Source organism: Marmota marmota, unplaced genomic scaffold (assembly GCF_001458135.2).
Source record: "Marmota marmota marmota unplaced genomic scaffold, marMar, whole genome shotgun sequence".
Lineage (NCBI taxonomy): Eukaryota > Metazoa > Chordata > Mammalia > Rodentia > Sciuridae > Marmota > Marmota marmota.
In genome coordinates, this window is record NW_026000211.1 from 8,880,490 (window position 1) to 8,907,313 (window position 26,824).

Consider the following 26,824-nt stretch of genomic DNA (forward strand, 5'->3'; position numbering starts at 1 on the left):
CTTTGGAAGAAAGGAAAGAAAGACGGAAGGAAGGAAGGAAGGAAGGATGGGAGGAAGGAACAAAGGGTAGGAGGAAAGGAGGAAGGGGGGGTGCAGAGGGAGAAAGAAAAGACAAGATGGCTAGGAGGCTAGTCAAGTATCATTCTATTCCCAAATCAGGATTTAACTAAACCCTGAAATCCAGATACACAAGTAGACACTCCAGAAAGAGGAGTCTAAAAAAGTAAACCAACCTCAACAGGGGAATCCTGTCTTGATCCCTCCTGGTGCTCTAGGTCTCAGTTCTCAAGATCTTGCAGCCTAAAATCTGCTTGCTCTTTGTTTAGCCTTCAGAGATGCAGTGTCTTATGCAACTATGAAGTTGAAATCCATAGAGGACCCAATCAAACACACTGCTGTCAAAGCAAAAACTAGACAAACATACATGCTTCATCATCTTGATTAAATACCAAATTCCAATCCTAAATTCTATACTCAGGTGCTTGTTTTAGGGAAATGCTAAACTTGTGAGTGGATTATGTACCTAATGTTCTTTTAGAGACTTAAGACCCACGTTGCTACAGAAGTGATGGTAGAAAATCCACACCAAATATATTATAAATTAAAAAGCAAAATTCTATAAGTCCCCAGTAACTAGCTCATACTGAAGTCAAAATTTAAGCCCTAAATTGCTCAGTGCCTTGCTAAATTGCTGAGGCAGGTATCAAACTTATGATCCTCCTGCCTCAGCCTCACAAGTCACTGGGATTACAGGTGTGCACCACTGAACTTGGCTTAATTTTTGTTTTTACTTTAAAATACTTACTTTTTGGCATTTCTAAAATCAAGATTATTAGTCTTTTAAGTTAATTCATTTATTTATTCACTGTGCCTCCCCCCCCCCCGAAAGCTGTTAAATTTATGTACCTATTAGCATAATTTCCAGGTATCTTAAATATTAAAGAACATTTTAACTATACCTGATTATTTATAATATTAATGTAGAGAGTTCCTTCAAAGTTTGATTGCCAGACTGGGAGTTCAAAGTGTTTGTTAGGAGTGTCTGCCTACAGTCATTGAAAACTTGTGTTCAAATCTTATTACTGGGTTTAAAAAAAAAAAAAAAAATCTGGCATGATTTATGCAACTTATTTCTTCTTAATGGACATTAAAATTATGAACTTACTATTACAAATATGATTCAGTTAATATCCTTGAACAAATACCTTCTTACATTAGTAGAAATATTTCTACAGATTCCTAGGAATAAAAAATATTGGGGCTGAAATATTGCACATATTCTGTGTTCCCCTCAGAATTCATACTTTTAGGTCCCAACTACCAGTACCTCAGAATGTGAACTTGCCAAGGAGAGAGCCTGGAATAGACCCTTCCAGATCTAGTCCTCAGAAGCAATCAGCTCTGCCAACCTTCTTGGTTTTGGATGAGAGCCTCCAAAACTATGTATGAGATAATACAGTTCCACTGTTAAAGCCACCCAGTCTGTGTCATTGCTGTGACAACCCTAGGAAATTAACAGAGCACACCTGCAAAATATCTTCCAAAATGGCTGTAACCATTTATACCTTACCATGTATGAGGGTAAGGTCAACTACATGCTTCACCAATACCAAATATCAACCTTTATACTGTTTTGCTTATTTTTAAGGACAAGTGAATTCTATCTCAATTTTTTTTTGGTGGTGCTGGGGATTGAACCCACGGCCTTATGCATGAGGTAAGCACTCTACCAACTGAGAGCTATATCCCCACCCCAAATTATATCTCTTTTTAATGTAAGCTGTTCTGATTTTTTGAACCCAGATTTAGCACACTTGTAGGGTTTTATGTTCTTTTATTTTGAAATATCTAAAGATGGATTCAATTGGATTAACACTATCAAATAACCACTCAAATATACAATTTTAATGTAATTTGATACAATGATGAAAACAAAAGCTATATTTAGCTTTAAAGAATATCCCCTCACTTGTTGACTTATCTATTGCACAATATTCATTATTTAGGACTACCACACAAATCATGAAGTATATTTTTGAAAATTAAAAACTATACAATTAGAAACTACAAAATTAAGTTATCTTCATATGTATAGTACATGAAAACAAGTTGCACATCCAGTAATCCAATAGCTATTGAGGATTACATTTTTGAAGTAAATATACCTGATCTCTCTGTTGGAAATACACTAGAATACACAATGTTCCTAAAATGGCATTGCAAAGTAGAAGAGCATCTTAGTAACACTAAAACCATGCCTTTTATGGTTGCAATTTTAACTTAAAAGATCCTACCTAGAAATAATAGCCCACGAGGATATTTGTCCCCAGTCACTCTTTCATTAAAGCTTATATTCTATCTGAGGCTTATTTTCCATCTTCTTCCTCATTTATTCTGCTTTGTCTTCAAATGAGTTAAGAAGTGCACTTTCAGGTTATTTGACTGAACAAACCTCTTGTCACAGCCTGGAAAGGTACACGCAAAACGTTTCTCCCCAGTGTGGATGCACAGATGCGTTCGCAAATTGAAGTCCAGAGAAAAGCGCTTTCCGCACCCTTCAAAGGTGCACTGATAGGGCTTCTCTCCAGTATGAACCAGAAAATGCCTTTTTAGTTTTGAGCTCTCTGAGAATGTTCTCCCACATTCTGCACACACGTGATCTTTGGGACCAGGAACAGGGATGTGACTTCTCGGGGAAGATTTGTTATTCGGCTTTCTTTGGCGTGTATTTTTTCCTCGCTTCTTTCTAGCAAATCCTGTGAGCTGTTTCGGATCTGCTATGTCGCTGGTGCAGGGTCTCTCTGTGGGAGGAGGCTTTTTGCCTGTCCCGTATTCAGAACACCCAAGTCGTGAATTCTCTTCACTGGTCTGCTGAGGAAGCTCTGGTGTTGTCCCCTTTTTCACATATTCCAAAGAAGATTCAAGAAGGGAGTCTGCTTCAAAAATCTGCTCGGGAAGGTCTTGATCTAATCCTTTCTCCAGGCAGTCCAAGGACTTAAAAAGTGAATCTTCTCCCAGGATAGATTCAGAAAACTCCCCTCTGAGTAGGCATTCTATGTAACAGTCCTGGAAATCATCCTCTCCAATAGCCAGAGGGCTGAGCTCACAGCTAGGGTCTTTGTCATTGTCAGCCCATGACCTGCTGGGGGATTCCATTTCTGCCTGCCTAGCTTTGGTTCAACTTTTTTCAGGGTTCTTCTACGCACACCTTTCCGTCCAGGAGTTTTGCACCAGAAATAGTATCAATCACTTCCATGTAATAGTAATCTTCACCAAATACCTGCTTTATGAAAATAATCTTGAATTGGAACATATTCTAATATTAAAGACATCAACAGAAAATGACCTAAAACACTGACCTAGAGCTCACTTTTCAATTACAATTAATGCTACACTTACATGTTCTCTGATAACCATACCCCCTCTCACCCCCCAAAAAGAAAATGCATCCTGGAATAAGATGGGTTATCTGGGTACCCTATAAATTTTCTGACTTAATGACTCATCTAATATTTATTGTGCACTCATTAAGGTTCTAGCCCTACTCTTGTCTACATATTGTTTGTGATTCTTCAGTAGAAGTTTGCAATCTTAAATAGAGCCAAGCAAGCAAACCTTTACTGAGGTGTTTGGTAGCAACTGATTAAAAACTCAAAGGGGATGAAGGAGTACATAAAGATGCCCCTGTTTTCTTATGTAACGGTTGTGAAACTGATATTAAATAATGTATGTAAAGTGTTTGGCACAATTCATGGTGCAGAGCATATACATGCTGAATACTTAACATGAATTAGTACTATTTTATAATCCTTTTATCCATTTTGTAAGTGTATGTTGGATCCTGTAACCTCACTAAGCTGGGGATGACAATCTTTTTCTGTAAAAAGCCAGATTTAAGCTTTGTGTGCTCTCTTATCTCTGTTGAAACTCCTCAATCCTGTTGTAGCAGGAAGTAATCAACAGATAATCCATAAAAGAATGAGATTGGCTGAATTACAATAAAAATCCAAGAGAGGCTGGATTTCTCCCATGGGCTACAGTTTGCCTGCCCAATGTTCTAGAAGTTAGGGATCCAGAAAATAAGGCACACAATATCCATGGCACTCCATCTCTTCTGACTACAAGCCAAAGTAAAAGCATAGGGTAACTATCTTAGCTCTGAAGTTTTACATTTCCTTAAGACTATAAAAGAACCTTTAAAACTTACAGTACAAATATGTTACTGCTATTCTTTGAAGAGTGGTTTGCTTAATGATACAATCCTGTACCTGATAAAGGCACAAACAAAAGTCCCTCTTCCTAGTCAGTCCATTTTAAATAACTGAAATTTGATTTGATGCTTGCCTTTCTTTCCAAGCTGATCTCTTGCCATCTCTAGTGCTCCTGTTTTATTATTCAGCAATAATAAACTCTCTCCAATGAAGCAAACAAGCATGGAAGCTTGTTTCCCACCAAAACTTCAGCTTTCTCAGGCTGCCCTCAATTCTTAGGCTCTTTTACATCCCCGAGCTCAGCATTCACTAGCGGGACTAAATTGCAGAGGCTGGTCTACAACTTGCGACCCTCCTGCCTCAGCCCCCAGAGTCCCTGGGATTACCGGCGGGAGCCACCACGTGTGCCCGTTTTAGGACCTTTTAAGCTTGTTGGTGGATTGGATAAAGGGCGTAAGAGAAACAAGAATCGAAAATGAGCTGTCCTAGGTTTTATTGTTGTCGCGGGGTTTTTTTTCTTTGTTTTTTTTGGTTGCTAAAGTAATTGATTGAGGTGGATGGTAGTGCTATTTCTCAAAATCAGTGGGGAGGGAAAGAAAGGAAAAGATAGACCTACTGTCTTATCAATAACTTAAACATTTTAATATAAAATAAACCTCGCCATAATGGAATAAAATATTTACATTAAATGAAACAAAATTAAAACAAACAAACAAACCGCAACTTCAAGGAAATTTCAACCAGGCATTCGTTGGCTTCCTTCTAAGTGTATTTATTTCCCTTAAATCTCTTGTAAAAGTGTATAGGACCAGTGTCCCCAAACAGCTAGCGGTCAACAGTCTAAGCCGTAGAAGTTGAGTGATCAAAACAGGCTTGGACTTAGATAAACCCGATTCATTCGTACATTATAATACATCCCCCTTCCCTGCACCCATATCAGAAAAAAAGAAAAAAAAGTTTCGTGAAACAAGACTTACCCATGCAACTAGGATGTGCTCCCAAGAGTTTCTATTCCATTTCCTTTCAAAGGTAAGAGAAAGAAGGAATTGCTGCTGCCTGCTCAACCATAGTCTACTATGCCACGTGCTCTGCTTCTCAGACCCCTTAGACCTCCTTTAGGTGGACACAGTGAAATGGGCTACACCCACAGGGCTGAAAAGTAGGTGTAGCCCATTAGTTTGGAATTTCCGAGGAAAAGCACCAACCAGACACGGAGGGCGGGGAGATGGGTGTGGCTCCGCACCTGGCCTGCAGGTAAATACCCGCTGGCTCCCGCCAGAGCACCGTCACCTTCAGCGGGGCGGGAGGGGTTAAAGCGCTTCTTCCGGGTGGCTGCGGGTGGCCCGGCCTCAGCCAGGCACCAAAAAGCCTTTGAATCCCAATCGCCTGGCTTTAGCACGCAGTGCGTACTCAATAGGTGTCTATTGAACGAGTGAACGTAGGTGAAATGAAATTTAAGCTTTTAGGTATCAATGAATACAAATCAAGCGTAGGAGGCAATTTTTATTCCTGGAAATGGAAGTTTGCTCTAATACACACCCACAAGTCTCCCTGCACTCTCCCCATCTCCACTTCTCCTCCAACAGTCCTAAATAAACTGACTGTCTCTGTCCATCTCTTTTTTCCTTAGCTATTCCAGTGGCTTTTATATCCCTTGAAGTAATTCACTTGGAAGCTTAGGTCAATCAATGTTCACCATTGGATAGGGTCTACTGAAATTTAACAGTTCGTATAAATACACTCACACTATTAAAACAAAAACCAAATCAATATTTAAAACCTCTTAAATTTTGATGTAAAGCTTCTCTGTGGTTCACCTATCTGGCAGCAGTCCTGTGCTCTCTGTTTTTGAACCAATTTCAATTGTGAGATTGCAAAAGAAAAGATTTTCCAATGGGGATGTATTTGAAATTTCTATTTATTATTGGCTGGTATTGTTGCCCAAAGTTCAGTCCTTGTCCCCATACTATTCCAATAACGATAACACGGTTTGGAGAAAAAGGAAAAAGAAGCTTTATTGTTTTGCTAGCAAAGGAGAAACACGGGGGACTCCTGTCCCAAAGGCTGTGATTCTGCTCATTCACAGTTAACAGGGGGCTTTTAAAGAAGTGATCCAGAGAAAATGATGTTAGAGATGAGAGATCAGGAAGAAGTAGTTTAGGGGAAAAAAGATTGGGGGGAAAAAAAGTATGTTTCAAAGCCACAAGGGATATAGTAAAAGCATCAAATGAACATGAACCCCTGTTACAGTATCCCCCACTAAGTAAACAGGCATCCCGTGCATTTAAATCAAAGTTTAGATAAAACTTCCTTAGCTCCTTACCTGAAAACATTGTATTCACAGGTGAATTTCTGAAGGCAGAAATGCATGTGTGTATATATATTCATCTCCCCACCTAGCCCTCCTAGTAGGAAGGGAACCCAGGGCCTTGCACATTCTAGGCAAGGGGTCCACCACTGATCTACATTCCAGCCTTTTCTGTTTTACTTTGAGATGTCTTGCTAAATTGCCAAAATTAGCCCCTTCTTGGAGCTTGGGATTCTCCTGCATCATCCTTTTTTTAATCCTTGTTATGCTGCTGATTGAACCCAGGTGCACTTAAACACTGAGCTTAACCCAGCCCTTTCTATTTTTAATTGTGAGATAGCCTAATTTACTGAGGCTGAATTTGAACTTTCCATCCTCTTGCCTCAGCCTCCAGAGCTGCGGGGACTGCATCAATCTTTGATTGGCTGGGATTATAGACATGGGTCACTACGAAGATTGAAGGCAGAAATATTAAACAAAACAAAAACAACAACAAAAAACCACCTCTCTTCTGGTCTCTTGATGTCTCGCAATGGTTATTTTAGAAACCACACAGGCCAAATTCTCACATAGGTGGGCACCAGCCCCCCCCCCCTTTTTGGTGATAAAAATATAAATGCCTGGGTTTTAATATTTTTCTCTCATGTGTGGAAGCTAGTGGAAAAAAGGAAAGAAAGGGATCTCATGAAAATAGAAGGGAGACCAGGAGGGTAGGAAAAGGGGGCCAGGAGTTAGGAGAGCGGGGCAAGAGAAAGTACCAGGAATAAAATTGATCAAAATATGTTATATGCCTTTAAAAATATACTACAATGAAATGCACTATTCTGTATAATTGTTATGCACCAATAAAAAAAAAGAAAGAAAGAAATACAACTTCAATGAACCCAAGAATCTTGAGCAAAGCATTCTTTCCATGATTTTCAATGCAATGACACTAAGTCCCTTTCTTTACTGGATGGACAGACTTACTCAAACAGAAACACTCCTCTCTTCAGCCTACTTCATTAGAACCACACCCTTTTGTTATCACTTCCTTAACTATTGCCATAGTACACACAAAAATCAGATTAATTTATAATCCCCTCTCCCTACCACAATCTCTCTGCTCACTTGGTTTATTTAGGACATGGCTCACCTTTAGATAATCTAAAATTACATCTTATATCCACCTACTAATGTAATGCATACATTAGTTTTCATCCCATTATGATATGACTCTACTTTCTGTGGCTCTTAAAAAGTAAAGACAGAGCCAGGTGCAATGGTGTACACCTGTAATCCTGAGCCTGAGACAGGACGATAGCAAGTTCAAAGCCAGCCTCAGCAACGCAAGGCACTAAGCAACTCAGTGAGACCCTGTCTCTAAATAAAAAATACAAAATAGGACTGGTGATGTGGCTCAGTTGTCCAGTGCCACTGAGATCAATCCCTGGTAAAAAAAAAAAAAAAGTAAACAAAATGAATTAACTCATCTATCATATGAAATCAGCTCAAGGGAAATTTAGTTTCTTCAAAATGAGTTAGGGACCAATTAAATGTGAAAGAAAAGCATACTGCTTTTTGAAACTGACCACAAAGGGTGGTATAGAGAGTTGAGAAGTTTTTGAATTGCTCAAATATTAACCATTGTAATTCTTCTACCAATAACATCATAGTCATTTTTTTAAAAAATTGTATTTTTGAGAATTTATGTGTATTATAAACTAATATTTTCAGATTTAGAAAACAAAAAATTATACGTAGGTATTAATTCACTTTACATAGATTTGAGTTTCTTCTGTAGGTGGGTCACTGTTCTAGGCCCTGGGGATATGATACCTGGCCTCCTAGAATTTGCAGGCCAAACTGGTAGGACCAAAGGTAAGATGAAGCCAGTAACTTGCTGATCCACAGCAAATTTAAGGGATGCCAAAAAACTCAGTAATCAAAATTAACCATATTTTAATTTCACATTTTAAATTATTTTATTTTTTGGTACTGAGGATTGAACCCAGAAGAGCTTATCCACTGAGCCATATCCCCAGCCCTTTTTATTTTTTGAGACAGGATCTCGTTAAGATGCCTAGGGCCAGGAAGGGGATGTAGCTCAGTTGGTAGAGTGCTTGCCTCCCATGCAAAAGGCCCTAGGTTCAATACCATAAAAAAAAAAGAAAAAGAAAGTAAGAAAGCGTGCTTAGGGCCTTGCTAAATTGCTGAGGCTAGCTTTGAATTTGGGGTCCTCCCTCCTCAGCCTTCTGAGTCACTGGGATTATACAGGCATGTACCACTATGTCTGGCTAATTCCATATTTTCTACAATTAAAATTAGTGCAAAAGTCCCTGATGAACAAAATATCCAAATTTTAAATAAAGACAGTCAGAGGATCCCAGTCAATTAACCAAGGTTTTAAATATCAAAATGTACCTATCCATTGATACCAGGAGCCTAAGGCTTTGGTGTAATGTGAAGCACTAATAGGAGAAAATCCTGAGATTCTGGGAAGGTTTCCCTGCTGTGATCTGAAGCAGGACAGTTTGGAGGGCATAATCTCCCTGACAATAGAAAGGAAATTTAGGTATGGAAGTGGGAAGAGTGAGGCAGTATGGAGAGGAGGAGCAAGTCCAGCTCCAGAGCCTAGGAGACATGATAAAAATTTATATCTGTACCCCAAGATGAATGGGAATGGGGGAGTAAAAAAAATGCATCATCCACAAATGCTTATTGACCTTAAACTTGAAAAATATCATTTCATTACCGGGACTCAGTCTATTTCCATTTGATTTAGCTAATATTAATTGATTGCTTTACATGCACAGTCTCATTTTATCTTGAAATCGTGTTTTCAAAATGGTTATTATTACTTTACTGTTATAATTTCATTGGCATTTTCAAATGATAGCCCTGAGGTACAACGAAATTTTACTGGCTAAACTCAGATTAGAGCCCTAGTATGCTTAATTCTTTGAGATGTGTCATTGTGGTCTAGTATAGTATTTCACAAACTCCACAGTTGTATTTTTCATTAAAAAATCCTTCCCATTATTTGCTGTGATTTATAATACTTTTTCAAACTTGTTTGATCCCGATAGCAACCTTATGAATTGTTATTATCCACTTTATGAATGAGGAAATGGAAAGTCAGTTATGATAAATGCCTTATTCAAAACCACACAAGTATTAAATTTATGCAGCAGACTTTAGACCCCAAATCTTGCTATCCTGAAACAAAATTTAAATATAAAGTTAATTTTTCCAAGTTCAGTCAATTGTTTAAAGAGCTTATTAATGTGGTATTGATACGAGTTCTGCTCCCTCACATGTTGAAGTCTGAACATTAGAGAAGCTCGCTGAGGCAAGCATATAAAGGAGGGTTTATTTATAAAGGGGTAACCTAGACTTCTCTCAGGAGGGAGAAGGGGGCCATAGCTGGTGTCCTAGTTCTACCCTTTTTATATGTTCTATGTTTTCTTTGTTCTTCTACCTCCTCCCCCTTATCTTTCTCCTCACTGCCTATGTGGACCAGGCATTTGACCAGGCCTAGGAAATGCTCCGTGGGAGGGCCAACAAAGGGTGAGGAACAGATGAGCTGAAGGGGGAAGGGCAGGATGGTGCAGCCCAGGACACATTAATTAACAACTTTATAGCTGGGGGGTGGGGGGGCAATTCCTGGGACAAGTTACCTTAGCAACTGGTATGAGCAGGGGGAGGTTCTTGATAAGGATGGAGGAAGGGCTCTAAAGGAATTAACATCTCAATGCCTCAGGGGACAGTCTCCAACTTGCTGGACTTACTCAAAATTGGCCTCCTGGATGCGACCTCCTGGATGCGATTTACATATCTATAGTGACTGCCTGTCTAATTCTGGCTTCAGTTTTAGAGTTTCCACCGGATGAGAGGAACCCCACAGTCAATAATATATATTTCTACATGGAATTTGATAGTCGAATATGGTTTTTAAAAGGGCATGCTAAGGCACATTTGTTTGTTATTTATTTTTAATTTTTTAAAAAATCTAAATGGAAGATGTTTGTTACTTAACACTGAGATGAATGAACTTTGTTATCATACTGTCACACCTTTTCACAAATGTTTGTGCTATTTAGGTGAAAACTATGGCCACACAAATATCATCATGTTTCATCTTCTCTATGAGGGTTTAGTGGTGGGCCTAAGTACACAGGTTTTTATGTCAGATTCTTCTCAGACTTTGATTTCTTAATGCTGTTTTGTTGTCAACTTCATAAGATTCTTTTTTCCTCTTAAGAGTGAACTATAGTTGGGTACAGTGACGAAAGCCTGTAATCCCAGCAGCTCAGAAGGCTGAAGCAGGAGGATCCTGAGTTCAAAGCCAGCCTCTACAAAAGTGAGGTGCTAAGCAACTCAGTGAGACCCTGTCTCTAAATAAAAAATACAAAATAGGGCTGGGGATATGGCTTAGTGGCCCCTGAGTTCAATCCCTGGTACCAAAAAAAAAAAAAAAAAATTAAACTTTTGCTCTGTCTGAATGTCTGTGTCCTTCAAAATTCATGCATCGAAATCTAACCCCCAGTGTGATGGTAGTAAAATGACATATGGCCTTGGGAAGTGATTAGGTCATGAGGGTTCAGATCTCATGAATAGAATCACTGCCCTTATAAAAGGTGCCTGAGAAAAGCTTTTTGCCCTTCTACTATATGAGGACACATAGAAGGTATTGTCTTTAGGAGGTAGGCTCTCAGCAGATACCAAATCGCCTGGTGCCTTGATCTTTCCAGACTCTAGAACTGGGAACAATACATTTTTGTTGCTCATAAGTTACCCTGTCTACTTCATTATAGCAGCCTGAAAGGTCTAAGTCAACTATTTGTGTAGCTTCCTTTCCTCTAAATATTCCTTGCCTTTTAGTTAAAGAACCTGCTAAAATTAGGCTCATCTGGAGTAATTTTCTGAGCTTGTTCTAACTTAAGATCATCTCTCATACTCCACCCCCTTTTTAATTTATAGATGATTAAAAAGATATTATAGAGAGTTCCTATATATAATTCACCCAGCTTCCCCTATATACATTCATTAAAACTAGGAGTTTAACAAATGTACTGTACTACTAACTAAACTCTAGACTCTATTTTGAATTTCAACAGTTTTTCTACTTGTGTACTTTTTACCTGTTCCAGGATATCATTTTACATTTAGGACCTAGTTAAATTGTAGACATAAACTGCACAATCCAATCTCAGTTCTAACTCAGAAAATGTAATGTACACCTTGGAATATCCTTCCCTGTAACACTCCCCCTCTTAAATTCACCCCCATCTCAGGATTCCAGGTTTATACCTTTTTCAAGATTCAGGTTGAAAATAGCATCTTTCAAAGAGACTTTTTTTTTTTGGAAACCCAATGCTCTCTCTCCCTATGTTGAATTACTCTGGCTTTAAGGATTTTATTTTATGTCACATAACCAGTTATTTAACATTACTTTTAGATGCAATTAAGTGGAGAACTAATAGAGTGCACATCTCTGCAGGAGAAAATCACTGGCATATTGGATTCTCCAGATTTTATAAAGTCTATTTGCTCCACATAGGGAAACTGTAGAACAGGTGGGTTTCAGGTTAGTATTATGTTTGAAGTGGTGAGAATAAATTGTGAACATCAACTTGTAAGTAATACTGATCCGGTCTTATTTCAGCAAAGAAAAATGTATAAAATAAATAGCTCTGGGGCACATAGTTATGTGTAGCCTTTATAGCCATTGGTTTTGTTTCTTAGCTTGTTTCTTTTCTTTTATGGAATTTTAGAATCTAAAGCCATTTCTCAAACTGAGTTGGAACTAATTAATGGGTAGCAATCAGCATTTTGTTATAGTCAAAAAAGTGTGAGAAATATAATTTGCTAATGTGTATGGTTAGAAATGGATCTAAAAGGGTAAATATGGGAACGTGAATCACTCAGTCTTTTTTTTTAACATAAATATTTTATATTATTGAGTCGTAAAAAAAAATCCACCAAATCTGCTTTAGAGAAGGTTTGTTTAGGTGATCTACCTTATGCATAAATAAAAGGTGTAGCCCTTCTGGTTTCAAGGTGGATTTACTCAAGGTGGGTTTTATTCTCCTGTACCAAGAAAATGAAGCGGTGAAGCTGAGATTAATTATGTAAGAATTGTTTTCTAGCAACATCCATCTTTCTAAATTTGCAGCATTTAACTTTTTAAATAAAGTTTGTTAAAATGATGGAAGGACAGATAGATCATAAAATAGAGCCCAGAAACACATCTACAGGTAACCTGATATGACAAAGCAATCTGAAGGAGCAGTGGGAAAAGGCAGGTGTTTCCATAAACAATGCTGAGTCAACCGGCTCTCCACGTGGGGGAGAAAGGAATCTTGACCCCTAACTCACACCATACACAAAAAGGTAAGTTCCAGATACATTTTAGATATAATTGTAAAAGGTAAAAAGTACTACTTTTAGAAGGAAACTGGGAGAGTATCTTACATTAAGAGCTAGGAGAGATTTCTTCAGCAATACCCAAAAGTACTGAATACAAAGGAAAAAAATAAATTGAATGATATTAAAATTATGAATAGGGCTGGACACAGTGGTGCATGCCTATAATCCCAGCAACTCAGGAGGCTGAGACAGGAGGATCATAAATTGGAAGCCAGCCTCAGCAATTTAGCGAGAGCCTAAGCAACCTAGTAAGACCCTGCCTCAAAATAAAAAAATAAAATTAAAAAAAAAAAAAAGCAACTGGGTGCCGCAGTCTGGCTGGGCACAAATCACGAGCCACTGAAGCAGGAACAAACTTTATTTTTAAACTGCAGGAAAACACTTCACACAGCTCCCGGGGAATCCTCCCGAACGCCACGAGGCTTCTCCAGGAACCCCCAGCCGGAAATATCTCTCTCGGAAATCCCTCCTCCTGCACTTCCCCAACCAATGGGAACTCTCGGGGAATCCCCGGAAATCCCCAGGAGAACTCCAAAATAGTGCGAGAACTCAAAAGTTGCGGCAGAGGCGGATAGTAATGCCTCGCCTGTCAATCAATACTGTTGGCAAAATGCCAGGGACCATACAGACTCGGCCGTGGCTCTCAGCAACTGGGAATGTAGCACAGTGGTAAAGTGCCCCTGGGTTCAGTCCCCAGTACCAAAAAAAAAAAAAAAAAAAACCTGAAAGAAACACCATTGATAGAATGAAAAAGTGTAAAAGTGATCTTTTAGAAAGACAGATGTGATGCCATTTTCTCCAATGGCTTCCCATTTCCCTTAGAAGAAATTTACTTGCCTTTCTGTCTTAGAAAGTACCAGGCGATCTGGCCTTAGCCTCCCCCTTCAGCCTCAGTTGGCTCCTTTTTCTGCTCAAGCCAAGCCATTCTCTTGTTCCACAGTGATGCTAGACGCATTGACAAGACTTTTGCATGTCTTTCTTCTCTCTGCAATTCTTTGCCACAGATTATTACAAACTTGGCTTTGCTTTGTTCCAATCTCAGTTTAAGTTGTAAGTACATGAGTTTCCTCAGTTGAGTTCTTAAAAAACCTCCAAGGTGTATTTATTATTTTCATGTGCAGAAACATGACCTTTTTCACTATAGATGGTTTTAAGAGCTGAGTGCTTCAGGAGGGTACAGATAGAAAAGAGGGCCCAAAATTTGAATGCTCCAGTTTAGAAGTGCAGTATCTGAAGAGGAAAAGCTAAAGTAGGATTTAAATGAGGAGCTGGCTATAAATAATTCAAGAGAAGAGTACTGTTGAAGGACTGTGTCTCCCCCTAACAGGGAAGGAGCCAGGCTTTGGTGAATTTTCTGCTAGGCACTGATCTGATCGACTTTCTTTTGCTGGAAGTTTTCCTTCTGATGAACACAATCTGGACTAGATGCCCAATGGCAGGCTTTCTGGGTGTGTCTATATTCACCTTAGAAGGGAGCCAAGAACAACTACTGTGGTCAGTAGGGCACTGGCAGTGTTTCTAGCTGGCTCAATCCCAGGAATCCTAGGAATGGGTCTCAGCTGTGCCTTGCTGTGTGTGAATTGCTTGGAACCTCTAGGATGGGGATACTCCTTCCCTCGGTCCCTGGGGTTTCACCTGGAACGGTCAGTCATAAAAGTCAAAGAAAAATTCTGTTTTATGAAATTGTCATAGAGAACAATTCTCAAAATCCAAGAGAAAATAAGTTTACCTTGGTTCTACACGGAATCATGCTCTTGGACTTTGTACTCCCTGCTGTTTGCTGGTGTGAGCCCTGCGCCCCTGCCCACACACGTAGTTTCTGTACCAGCATCCCTGGGTCGTGTTCTTGAAGTCTGAGCTCTGCTGGTTAAGGCTCCTTAATGATCCTGATACTCTTTTCCTTTCTGTCTCTGTGGCCTCCAAGTGTTTTTTCCTCTGCCTGCAAGCGTTTTCACAGTTCTATTTCAGGATATTGGACTGCTCTTTTTGTTAAGTTGATATGTTTTCCTTCCTCGCAGTACGTTCAGAAAGAAACTAAAATTGTATATTAATATTTTTTTTCAATATGATCACTTATAGTTTCTCAAACAAAGGAGTCCCTGGGCATTTATACTCCTCTATAGAAGTGCCACTTAAAACTGACACTTGGCACCCAATCTCTTATCTTTCCAATCCCTCCTTCCTACTTCAACCATTTCCTTCCTTCCTTCCTTCCTTCCTTCCTTCCTTCCTTCCTTCCTTCCTTCCTTCCTTTGTTTCTTTCTTTCTTCTTTTTCTTAGTATTTTCATTGTTATTGAAATTACACATGGAAATAGAATATGATGATTGTTGTTAGTAGTATAGAGAATAGGAAAGATAGGAAATATAATTTGATCAGGCTTTTTTGTCTTGACGTTTTAATAGAGGCTGTGGGGTGAAGGTTAGCAGTGAGTTTTGGGATAGCTTTTTTTTTTTTTTGTACTAGGGATTGAACCAGGGGCACTTTACCACTGAGCTACATTCCCAGACCTTTTAGTTTTTTATTTAGAATCAGGGTTTCTCTAAGTTGCTGAGGCTGGTTCTGAACATGCAATCTTCCTGTCTCAGTCTCCTGAGTTGCTGGTATTACAGGTATGCACCAGTGTGCCCAACTAACCACTTATCTTCTTGAAACACTGATGAGATCTTATCCTTTGCCTCTGATTTTGAATAGATTCTTTTTTTTTTTTAAGAGAGAGAGAGAGAAAGAGAGAGAGAGAGAATTTTTTAATATTTATTTTTTAGTTTTCAGCGGACACAACATCTTTGTTTGTATGTGGTGCTGAGGATAGAACCCGGGCCGCACGCATGCCAGGCGAGCGTGCTACCGCTTGAGCCACATCCCCAGCCCCATGAATAGATTCTAAAGCCTACTACCCCATCCCTCTAAAGTACAAACTCTTGACTCACTAATCTGGTTCCAACCTCTCCTTCCATTTTACCCTCTACTTACGAATCTATTCCAGACGTAGTCAAATTATGGCTCTTTTTCATACCTGACCTACTGCCTGCCATGAGCTAGGAAAGCTTTTTACATTTTTAAATGATTGAACAAAAAATTTTAAAAAATTCTTGATATTGAAAATTGTCTGAAATTAGAAGGCCCATAACCCTAGATAAAATGTGGTTGAAACCGAACCATTCAGTTTCAATCCTATTGAATATGACTATTTTTGCACTATTCTTTAGTGCCAGAGCTGAGGAATTCTTACATGGAAACTAAAATATTTGTTATCTGACCTTTTACGGAAAAAGTTTACTGGCCCCTTAACTATTCAACCCTAGTTGAGAGTAGGGTTAGTTCTTTTTGCAAAATTCTACTCTCATTTGCATAGTAATTGGTAGTTTAGCAATTATTCCATTTTACCACAGTCACTACACATGGGAGAAACTCTCCAGTCATCCCCCTACACTGAACTTTCTTTCTCCTTAGATGTACATCTCCTTAGATTACTGAATCTCAGGAATTTCCAGAACTCCCAAATCTTTCCTCCTCTATGCCTCATATTTTAGCTATTATCTACAAAGTTTTTCTTTCTCTTTCTTTTTTTTTTTTTTTGGTACTGGGAATTGAACTCAGGGGTGCTTAACCACTTAGCCACATCCCCCACCCTTTTTATATTTATTTAGAGACAGGATCTCACTAAATTGTGTAGGGCCTCGGTAAATTGCTGAGGCTGGTTTTGAACTCATGATCCTCCTGCCTCAGCCTCCGGAGCCTCTAGGGCCATAGGTGTGCACCACCATGCCTGGCTGCAAAATGTTTTTAATCTTCAAACTCTTCATAATTTAGTTCTAAGAAACTGGAAGATGTGGCTTCCCGTGGAGTCCACTCAGGTCAGCCGCTCTCTGTTCCCATGCATCATCCTACTCCATGGGGCAAGGATTGTCCTTTTTCTCCACTGTTCACTCCAGACCTCTTTTTCCTTCCTCTACTCCATATCAAACAGCTCTTTTGAAGCTTAAGCTATCAGACTAAACTGACCACCACTACTCTTTGATGCTTTCATATCTAAGTACCCCAGGACTAATCTTAATTCTGATATCTCCACGGATGATTCTTCCAATAGCCTGGCCTTCACAGTCAGCTTCTACGTGGTCTGAACTTGTCATTACCTATAACTGGCTCCTCATTCAGATTTGCAATTAAAATCATTTAATTCTGTGATCATCACTTCCAATCTTTCTGGCTCATATTTAGCACTTCTCCTTCAATAATCGGCCACACAGCTCAATTCAATCCAGTGACTCCATCTTTGACATCCCGTGGCTCATTATTTGATTGGTTCCTTTACATATACAGATCACAACCCTGGATCTCAAATGCCTGCAGTCAGATATGTTTCCAAAATCAGATTTCTTTTTAATCTTATGAAGGTAGAACACTTCCTATACCATATTGTATAGTACCATCCACAGTAAAAGTGATGATTATTCCCCAAGAAATAGGATCAATAAAGGCTCTAAATATCTTTGTGTCTATTCAGGTTAAGTTTTACTGAAAGATGAGTTTAAATGATCTTATTAAAAACTAGAGAGAGAGAGAGAGAGAGAGAGGAGATAAGATTATATATATATAAAGAGAGAGAGGGGAAAAGGACTCTCTTTTGAAAGCTCTTTTGGGATTTTGGAAATGCACATGGGAATGGTCAATCTGGACCAAAATTTCCTTGCTCCATTTTCTGTCTTTTTATTGGCCAATAAAGTAACTGGTTAAAGTTAACTCTACCTCTTCTGAGTTTGCATCCAAGCAACTGAACAAAACATAACTGTACTAAGGAGTTTTCCATGGAGTCACAGTCACTAATCTCCACTGGTTCCTCCATCTTTCCAAGGAGTATGATTCTCAATAAGGGCAGTACCGCCCTCTAGGGGGCATGAAAATGTAGAGTTTGTTTTGTTTTATTTTGCTTTTTGCTTTCTTAGTATACTCACACTGAACATTTGAATATGGTAATATGTCATTTTATTATTAATCATTTTATGTTTATTTCTCCATATTATGATGAAGTAATTTAAAAATATGTGTGTAGGCAAATTATGTTAGCTATCATTTTATTTTCACAATTATCCAAAGCATGTTAAAAATATGCATTGAGGATACAGCTCAGTGGTGGAACATGTGCTTTGAATGCGTAAGGCCCTGCCTTCAATCCACACAGCACACACACACACACACACACACACCAAAAAACAAAATGTAGATAAATAAAGTAGATGGGGGAGAAAAGAAAAAGAAAAAAATGTGTTATGAAAGGGGCCATTGGGTTTGATAGGGTCGAGGACAACTTCCCTAGTCCATTTAGTTTCTCACAATAATGCTATACTGCCCTCTCTTTTCTAAAGTTCTCTTATGTTCTTCCTAGTCCTATCAGCTAAGTATCTTATTGCACTGAGAAATAAAAAAATAATTGGAAGAGAACCTCTGTGCTTTCTATCTTCCACCTCATCTACATCTGTAGCCAGAAACTTTGCAGTCCCTCTTGGTAATAAGGGTGAAGTGCCTGCTTCCCTCCTAGGCTTCCTATTTCTGAATTACTGAATACCATTTTCTCTTGACTACTCAGGGTATTGTTTAAAGAATTGTTTTTCCTCTCTCCATCTTCTACTATTTTTTCCCTCTCAACTTAGTTGCTCTAATGGGCATATCAGCACACTTGTGGTGATAGCATGAATCTTAAAACGGATTCCCTTAGCTTTATGCATAGGTGGAACCAATCAAACATAAATAAATGAGCATATAAATAGATAAAAATTAAAAAATAGCAAAAGGAAGTCTAATAGGGTAGAAGAAGGAGAATGGGGGAGGAGCGGAAGGACAGAAGAGAAAAGGGGGGGATTATGAACTGAAATCCAATTCCATGCATGTATGATTTTGTGCAATGAACCCAACTACTATATTATAGTAGTTATACAGCTACTATGTATAACTATAAAGTTAAAAAAAACACCGAATTCCTTTGACCCCCATATTCTCCTCCAGTTTTTTTGCCCTCTCACCTCCTTTCATTGATGCTTTTTTTATAGTAAACTCCTGAAAGATTCTCTCCTTTTGCTACTAAAATTATAATCCACTGGCACCATAGCATCATCTGAAAGCTTAGTAGAAATGCCGTCTCTCAGGTCTCACTTTGTACCTACTGAATCAAAAATTGTCCTTCAGCAGGATTGCCAAGATTCACAATGACATTAAAGTTTGAAAAGCCCTGATCTGTCACGCCAATTTTCAATTCTTGCGTTTTTTTCCCCTTCAATCCACTTCAATAAATCTTTCCATTCTCCTCTTTACTGAAACAGCTCTTTTTAAGGTCACCAATTACCTCCACAAGGTTAAACACAAAGGTCAGTTTTCACTTCTCATTTTACTGGATCTATGCATCATTTGATATGGTTAAAATTCGCATTTCTTATGCATCCTCATTTTCAAGGCCATTAATTTGGTTGTGCAGGGGCTCAGTCCTTGGGCCTCTTTCTTTCCTCGGTTATTCCCTAACTGATCTCAGTCAGTTCCATGGCTTTTAATGCCATCTATGAATATGGCATCTCCTGTCTCTTATTTTAAGGCTTAGGGCATATAGTTAACTTCTCACTGGAACGTTGTACAGATTCTCCTAGGAGAAATGAATCACTCTTTCTTCAAAGTGATTATTCCTATCACTTTGCACTTCTAGTTTCTCACTTTTTCAATTTTACTTTATAGTTTCTTTGTAAGCTTGATGACAAAATGGATATCATATACATCTCTATATTCCATATCTCATCTCTCTCCCTATATGGTTTCTTGGGTGACAAGTGCTCTGTAAGTGCTTATCAAAGAGAATTTTTTCTCACTTCTAGGAATGCATAATGGGCTTAAATATTCTATATACAGTATTCTCCTAGGTTATGGAAATCCCTTTTTGTCTCTGACAAGTCAACCAGCAGGCAGCTCATCTTTTGTTTTTGGTTTTGTTTTGGGTGCTGGGGATAGAAACCAGGAGTGTTTACCACTCAGCTACCACTTGAGCCTTTTTTAATCTTTATATTGAGACAGTATCTCACTAAGTTTCCCAGACAAGCTTCAAATTAGCAATCCCCTTGCCTCAGCCTCCTGAGTAGCTGGGATCATGGTTGCACCACTGTCCCCTGCTCCATCAACCTGTTTTTGTAAAGAGCTAAAAATGTGGATGAGAGGAGATCATTGAGGACCCCTGGATTTGCAAAGTGGCATTTCCGGGCCCAATTAGTGACATCTACACAGGTACAACTTGAAAGGAGGCCATCTACATAGCAAACCATGGAAATCAGATGGTTAGAATGCTCTTTTGGGTTTTCCCATGGTTGACTCCTAGAGAGGCTGTCTCTCGTCACCCTTTCTGAAGTGTACTTTTCAGTCAGATTCTATCCAGTTATGCTGTTTTGTTTTCACATTTGCTCATGTCTCTCTGAAATCATTTGCTTTTATGATTTCATTGCTTATCTGCTACCTTTATGGAATGTGAACCACACTTGCCTTCTGTTCTGTGGAGGTCCACGAACAGTGCCCAGGCCAGGCCAGTAAACTGCCACATGGTACATGCTCCGGAAATATCTGTTGAATGAATATGTTGTGCAGGGGGCTCTGACCCAGGAAACAGATTCAGGGTTCTACAGGTGGAAGAAGGGGGAAGACGCAGTTCGGATAGTAGACATGCTTTATTCAGTGGTGGCCACAGCCTCTAGCCTCCAGCCAGTTCCATTTTAGTCCTCATTTTGTCCCCATTAGTCCCTTCTGTCCTGAATCTTTTCCATAGACCCTTTTTATTTGCAGGTCAATAAAGAAGACACACTGACAACAGGTTACATAAGGGGGCACATACTCACAAGGTCATGTTTATGACCTTGGGTATACAGGCTGAATCAGAGGGTTTCTGGCCTTGACTAACCATAACACAGTCAGTTCTCTGCCCTGACTACACGTTAAAACAATAGCATAGCCTGCCGGAAAGAGGGAGCCTAGCTACAGCCATTTCTGAGCTTGCCCCAGCAGAATAAATTAGAGGCTGAGAACACTGAAAGAGCTCTTTGGCCCTGAAACCCACCTACAGAGAACTGTAAAACTCATATAGTAAAACTTGGTGAGCTGGATGTGGAGGGGATGCCTCTAATCTCAGTCACTGGGGAGGCTGAGGCAGAAAGATCTTGAGTTCAAAGCCAACCTCAGCAAAAGGGAGGTACTGATCAAGTCAGTGAGGCCCGGTCTCTCAATAAAATACAAAAATAGGGCTGGGGATGTGGATGCTCAGTGGTGAAGTGCCTCTGAGTTCAATTCCTGGTACCCACCCTCCCCCGCCCCTCCCCCCCAAAAAAACTTAATGATAAGGAGATATGGAGAGGGACAGTAATTACTTTGATGGGCAACTGCCAGTCAATGAAAGGCATGGAGAGAAGTCTTCCAGGTCTTGAATTGACAAATGATTTACAAAATATCTACAAATCTAAGATGAATGAATATATCTTACTAGGGGCTTTGTAATAATTCGACAAATTGCATGTGGTCGTGCACACCTGTAATTTCAGTGACTCTGGAGGCTGAGGCAGGAGGATAGCAAATTCAAGACCTGTCTCAGCTATTTAGTGAAACCCTCTCTCAAACAAATCTAAAGTTTGGGGTCATAGTTCATGGGTAGAGTGGCCCTGGATTCAATCCCCAGTATGGGAGAAGAAAAGTATTCAACAAATGTTCTCTGGTGGACCGATTTGGCCATTCATTTGGTGGAAATAGTACATAAGTAGTCAGTATAATTTAACTTCCAGAGTTTTATTTGGAGCCCACAAAACACTACAGAGATGGCTCCAACAGCATATTTTAAAATGATGTGTGACCTCAGATTAGCAACATCAGCATCACCTGGGAGCTTGTCAGAAAAGCAGAATTTCAGGCTGCACCCAGACTGATCTAAATTTTCTTAAAATGCCCAGATAACTCATATACCTATTTGAGTTTCAGGAGCAGTGTCATAGGAATCATGTCTATGAATCATAAGCTGGATCCAATGAAGAAATAACTAATGGCTGATTCTAACATGGATAACCAGGGTGGATATCAGGAAAAGACAGAGAGTAAGGGTGGAGGAGGAGTCTGAACAGCCAGTTAAGGAGATGAATTATCCAAACAGGGCTTCAGTGGTATTCATTTTCACCTTGTGAAAATAAGCAGCTTGGATGAAGTCAGACGTCACTGAGTCTAGTGATGAGTCTAAGATAGCACAGGTGTCTGGCATTACATAGAAAGTAGAGGACAAATCTATTTTCTGACTTGATTATAATAAAACACATTTTTCCTTATTGAGAGTTTTTAATTCAGTGCTTAATGATGCTTCGTGAATTTTCTCAAAACTTTTTAGTAACTTTGAGGGAGAAGGTGAGTCAGAAAGTGACAGATTTGGTTCCGTGCAATAGGTCAATTTTTTGTCACAAAGAGAACCAAAGAAAATACCCAGAGAAAGGAAGAAAAAAGGGTCACTTGAGTGGAGGCTTCACGGAATGAGGATTGTTGAAACAGTGTCAGATTCTTATATGTCTTTATATATAAAAAGGGATTTGCTTTGCTCTTGCTGGGGAGAAACTTAACTTGTTTTACATTATTATGTTATTTGGGAAAGAAGAAAAGAACTGAAATTGTGTGAACTGAAATTGTGTTCTAGTAGACCTTTAGAGTGGATGGGGGACCCATATCCTAAGATAAAAATTCAAGAAGAAATAGATTGTGCTTATTTGCTTAGATCTGGGGAGCTAGGCTGATTTACTAAGGTAGTATATTGCCATGACATCTTTATGAAGTCACTTTAAGCTTTCCTATATTTTTAATTAGAAGTCATTTAGCCAGTCCCTCTTCTCCTTGGCAGCAATGGACTTAAACGGCTGAGAAATAAAAAATGAATAATGAGTGTTGCCCTCCTCTCCAGATATCCCAGATTGACCAAGGAGAAGTAGCCACTCCCTGCATATTGAAAACTTTTCTGAAGCAGAGGTTGGAGAAATAGAATTTGATACTCCATTTCCCAGATCCCTTCTGTTTAAGAACCTGCTTGACATAAACCCCAATATAGGGCTTTGTATTCAGCAAGACATTTCTTTACTGTTCAGCCCATTCAGTGACCATAGTCTTTGAATCAAAGGATGGAAAATAACAAGGGAGAAGGGCAAGCTTCAGATTGTTCACTTCAATCCCACTGCTATTAATCTTTGTTAATTTGGCTAGGAGAGAACAGAGGACCTTTCTTGGGTATAAGTATCTTGCATACTCACCAGATGATCTCACCAGACTTTGCCTCTGACTTTCCCTAAAAATATCAAGGTCTCCGAACATAAGGTGCTTCAGGCAGCCAGGGTTGCCGTAACAAAGTACCACAGATGTGTATGAAATTTTGTGAAGACAAACAATAATAAGTGCTGGCGAGGATGTGGGGGGGGGAAAGGCACACTCATACATTGCTGGTGGGACTGCAAATTGGTGCAGCCAATCTGGAAAGCAGTATGGAGATTCCTTGGAAAACTGGGAATGGAACCACCATTGACCCAGCTATCCCTCTCCTCCTTCTATACCCAAAGGACTTAAAAACAACATACTATAGGGACAGCCACATCAATGTTTATAGCAGCACAATTCACAATAGCTAAATTGTGGAGCCAACCTAGATGCCCTTCAGTAGATGAAGGGATTAAAAATGTGGCATATATATACAATGGAATTTTACTCAGCAATAAAAGAGAATAAAATCATGGCATTTGCAGGTAAATAGATGCAGTTGGAAAATATAATGCTAAGTGAAATTAGCCAATGCCCCCCCAAAACAAATGGCAAATGTTTTCTCTGATATAAGGTGACTGACTCATGGTGGGGTAGGGAGGGGGAGCATGGGAGGAATAGATGAGCTCTAGATAGGGCAGAGGGGTGGGAGGGGAAGACAGGGGGCAGGAGGTTAGCAATGATGGTGGAATGTGATGGACATCATTATCCAAAGTACATGTGTGAAGACACGAATTGGTGAGAACATACTGTATATACAAATAGAGATACGAAAAATTGTGTTCTTATGGGTAATAAGAATTGTGATGCATTCTGTTGTCATCTATTTAAAAAATAAAAGCAATTAAAAAAAAAGTACCACAGATTGATTCCAGCTTAAACAACAGAAATTCATTTTCTCACAGTTCTGAAGGCTAGAAGAAGTCTGAGATCAAGATGTCAATAGGATTATTTCTTTTTTCCTGGCACTTTCTTGCTTGTAGGTCTGGTCTTCTCAGTGTGTCTTCACATGCTCTTCCTTTTCTATGCCCACATTCCCTCTTCTAATAAGAACACCATCCAGATGGGGTTAAAATCCACCCTCATGACCTCATTTTTTTAAAAAAAATTTATTTATTCTTAGTTGTACCTGACAGTAGAGTGTATTTTGACACATTATACATACATGGAGTATAAATTCCCATTTTTGTGATTGTACTTGATGTGGAGTTACACCGGTCGTGTATTTATATATGAACATAGAAAAGTTCTGTCTAATTCATTCTACTGTCTTTCCCATTCCCATTCTGTCTCCCTTCCCCTCACTCACCAATGTCCAATTTGGAGATCCTCTATTCCTCCCTCCCCTGACTATTGTGAGTTAGCAACTGCATATCAGAGAGAACATTTGGCCTTTGTTTATTGGGATTGGCTTACTTCACTTAACATGATAGTTTCCAGTTCCATTCATTTACTGGCAAATACCATAATTTCATTCTTTTTTATGGCTAAGTAATATTTTGTTGTGAATATATGTACCACATTTTCTTTATCCATTCATCTGTTGAAGGGCACCTAGATTCGTTCCATAACTGTTGTGAATTTAGCTGCTATAAGCATTACTGCATTACTGTAGTATGCTGATTTGAAGTCCTTTGGTGGGATTCTTTTTTTTTTGGAACTAGAGAATGCAAAGCAGATGCTTTGCCACTGAGCTACATCCCAGCCCAGTCCTTTGAATATTATGCTGAGAAGTGGGATAACTGGGTTAAATAGTGGTTCCATGCCAAGTTTTCTGAGGAATCTTCATATTGCTTTCCAGAGTGGTTGCACCAATTTGCAGTCCCACCAACAATGCATGAGTTTACCATTTCCCCCACATCCTCGCCAACATTTATTGTTACTTATACTCTTGATAATTGCCATTCTGACTAGAGTGAGATGAAATCTCAATGTAGTTTTAATTTGCATTTCTCTAATCACTAGTGATGTTGAACATTTTCTATATATTTGTTGACTGTATTTCTTCTTCATGACCTCATTTTAACTTAATTTCTTCTTCACATATCTTACTGCAAAATACAGCCACATTCTGAAGTATCAGGGATTAGGACTTTAACAAATTAGAATTTTGGTGGAGGTGAGAACACAATTTGTCCCATAACACAAGGCCAATAGTTTATCAGGTGTAAAGAACCCAGGAACAGATTTTCCAAGCAGAATTATGAGAAATGGAGCTCCATAAGCAAACACTGTCATAGCCTTCACTTCCCAACACTATTTCCTATGAACAATTTTTTCTAATTTACTGTCCACTTTTTATGGGATTTCCTTGTTGGTATGAGCCCCACTAGAGTGTTGGACCTGAAAAGGTTTGACAGACTTCCCTGATGATGGTCAACTGTATCCCTCTCAGATCTAACCAAGCTCTTCAAGCTGTGAGTCAGTTACACCTGTGAGGAAAGAGCACCTTTCACTTTCCATGAGGTGCCATGCATTCATCTATCCAGAGAATGCACTCTTTCTACCAAGCCTACACAAAGGAGACCTACTTTAATATTCTCACTACATCATCATGTAGACTATTCTTAGAGATTTGCTTTGTTTCTCTTTTGCCTTCTGGATGTAAGGCACCTAAAAAAGAAAAAAAATTTGTTAAGAAAATTCTAGAAAACCATTCTCAATGAAGCTTCAAGTGGGTTTGTGAAGATATGGGGCAGAAGATGAAATTTTCATGGTGAGTGTGATTAAAAAAACAAAAAAACCCAAAACCCTCTCTACCCAAAGTCAGGGTTTCTAAAGAGGCTTGTGGTTTCTATCTGTGGTTTCTACATGGCTGCCTGACTGTGGTTTCTATCTGTAGTTTCTACTTGTGCTTTGTTAAGAGCATTTTGCTCATTTCATAACATATTTTGAATAGGCAATGCAGTTACCTGTACTCAAGATTCTAAAATCCTACGTTTGAAATTTGAAATGTATGAGCGACCATAAAGTCATAAGTCTTCAGGAACCCAAAACTTTGCTCTAAAATTGTAGTCCAAGACTGAGCAGCATCAGAATGTAGAATCTAGGATCCTATTCTACACCTGGTGAATCTGAATCCTCATTTTAATGAAATCCAGGTGATTTGTGTATATACAAAAATTCAGATTGTATGTGGTCAATTCATGAATGTGAAAATTGTGAATCTAAGTTTCAGCTGTTGCATCTTATAACAATGTGGGAAGGCAGACTAAATACAACTACATCTTATATCAGCACCTGTATCATTAGAGGCTTAACTTACACATCCATAAAACTTTCATCCACACAGTCAAGTTGATAGTGCCATAGGGTATATTATTCATATTTAAGATCAGCACAAAAGTTTTCACTAGCCTCGTTGCATACATCTAATGGGGGTAAGTGTGTAATAACAATACCAACAAATAAACTAAGAGTATAAGGTGACTTACTGTTATAGTTTGGTAGTTCTTGCTCCCTTAGGAGGTGGTAGTATGTGTATGTGTTTGTATTGGGAGAGATAATGCTATCTTACTTTTCTCTTAATATTTAAAATTTAGAAATATTTTAAGATTGAATGTCTGTTTGGAGGCACTGGAACTCACTTTGATGAATGTCCTTGT

At 39.0% G+C, this 26,824-nt stretch overlaps 1 protein-coding gene and 1 long non-coding RNA gene across 5 annotated transcripts in view; one reads left to right on the forward strand and one right to left on the reverse strand.

Moving 5' to 3' along the window:
* LOC107142636 overlaps nucleotides 1-26,824 on the forward strand; it is a 154,066-nt gene that overhangs the window by 85,103 nt on the left and 42,139 nt on the right. The window lies entirely within an intron of this gene.
* Nucleotides 2,386-3,510, reverse strand: Zfp42 (ZFP42 zinc finger protein). Its single transcript, XM_015485997.2, has one exon. It carries the CDS (start codon nucleotides 3,154-3,156, stop codon nucleotides 2,386-2,388), a length of 771 nt encoding a protein of 256 aa, XP_015341483.1. The 5' UTR covers nucleotides 3,157-3,510.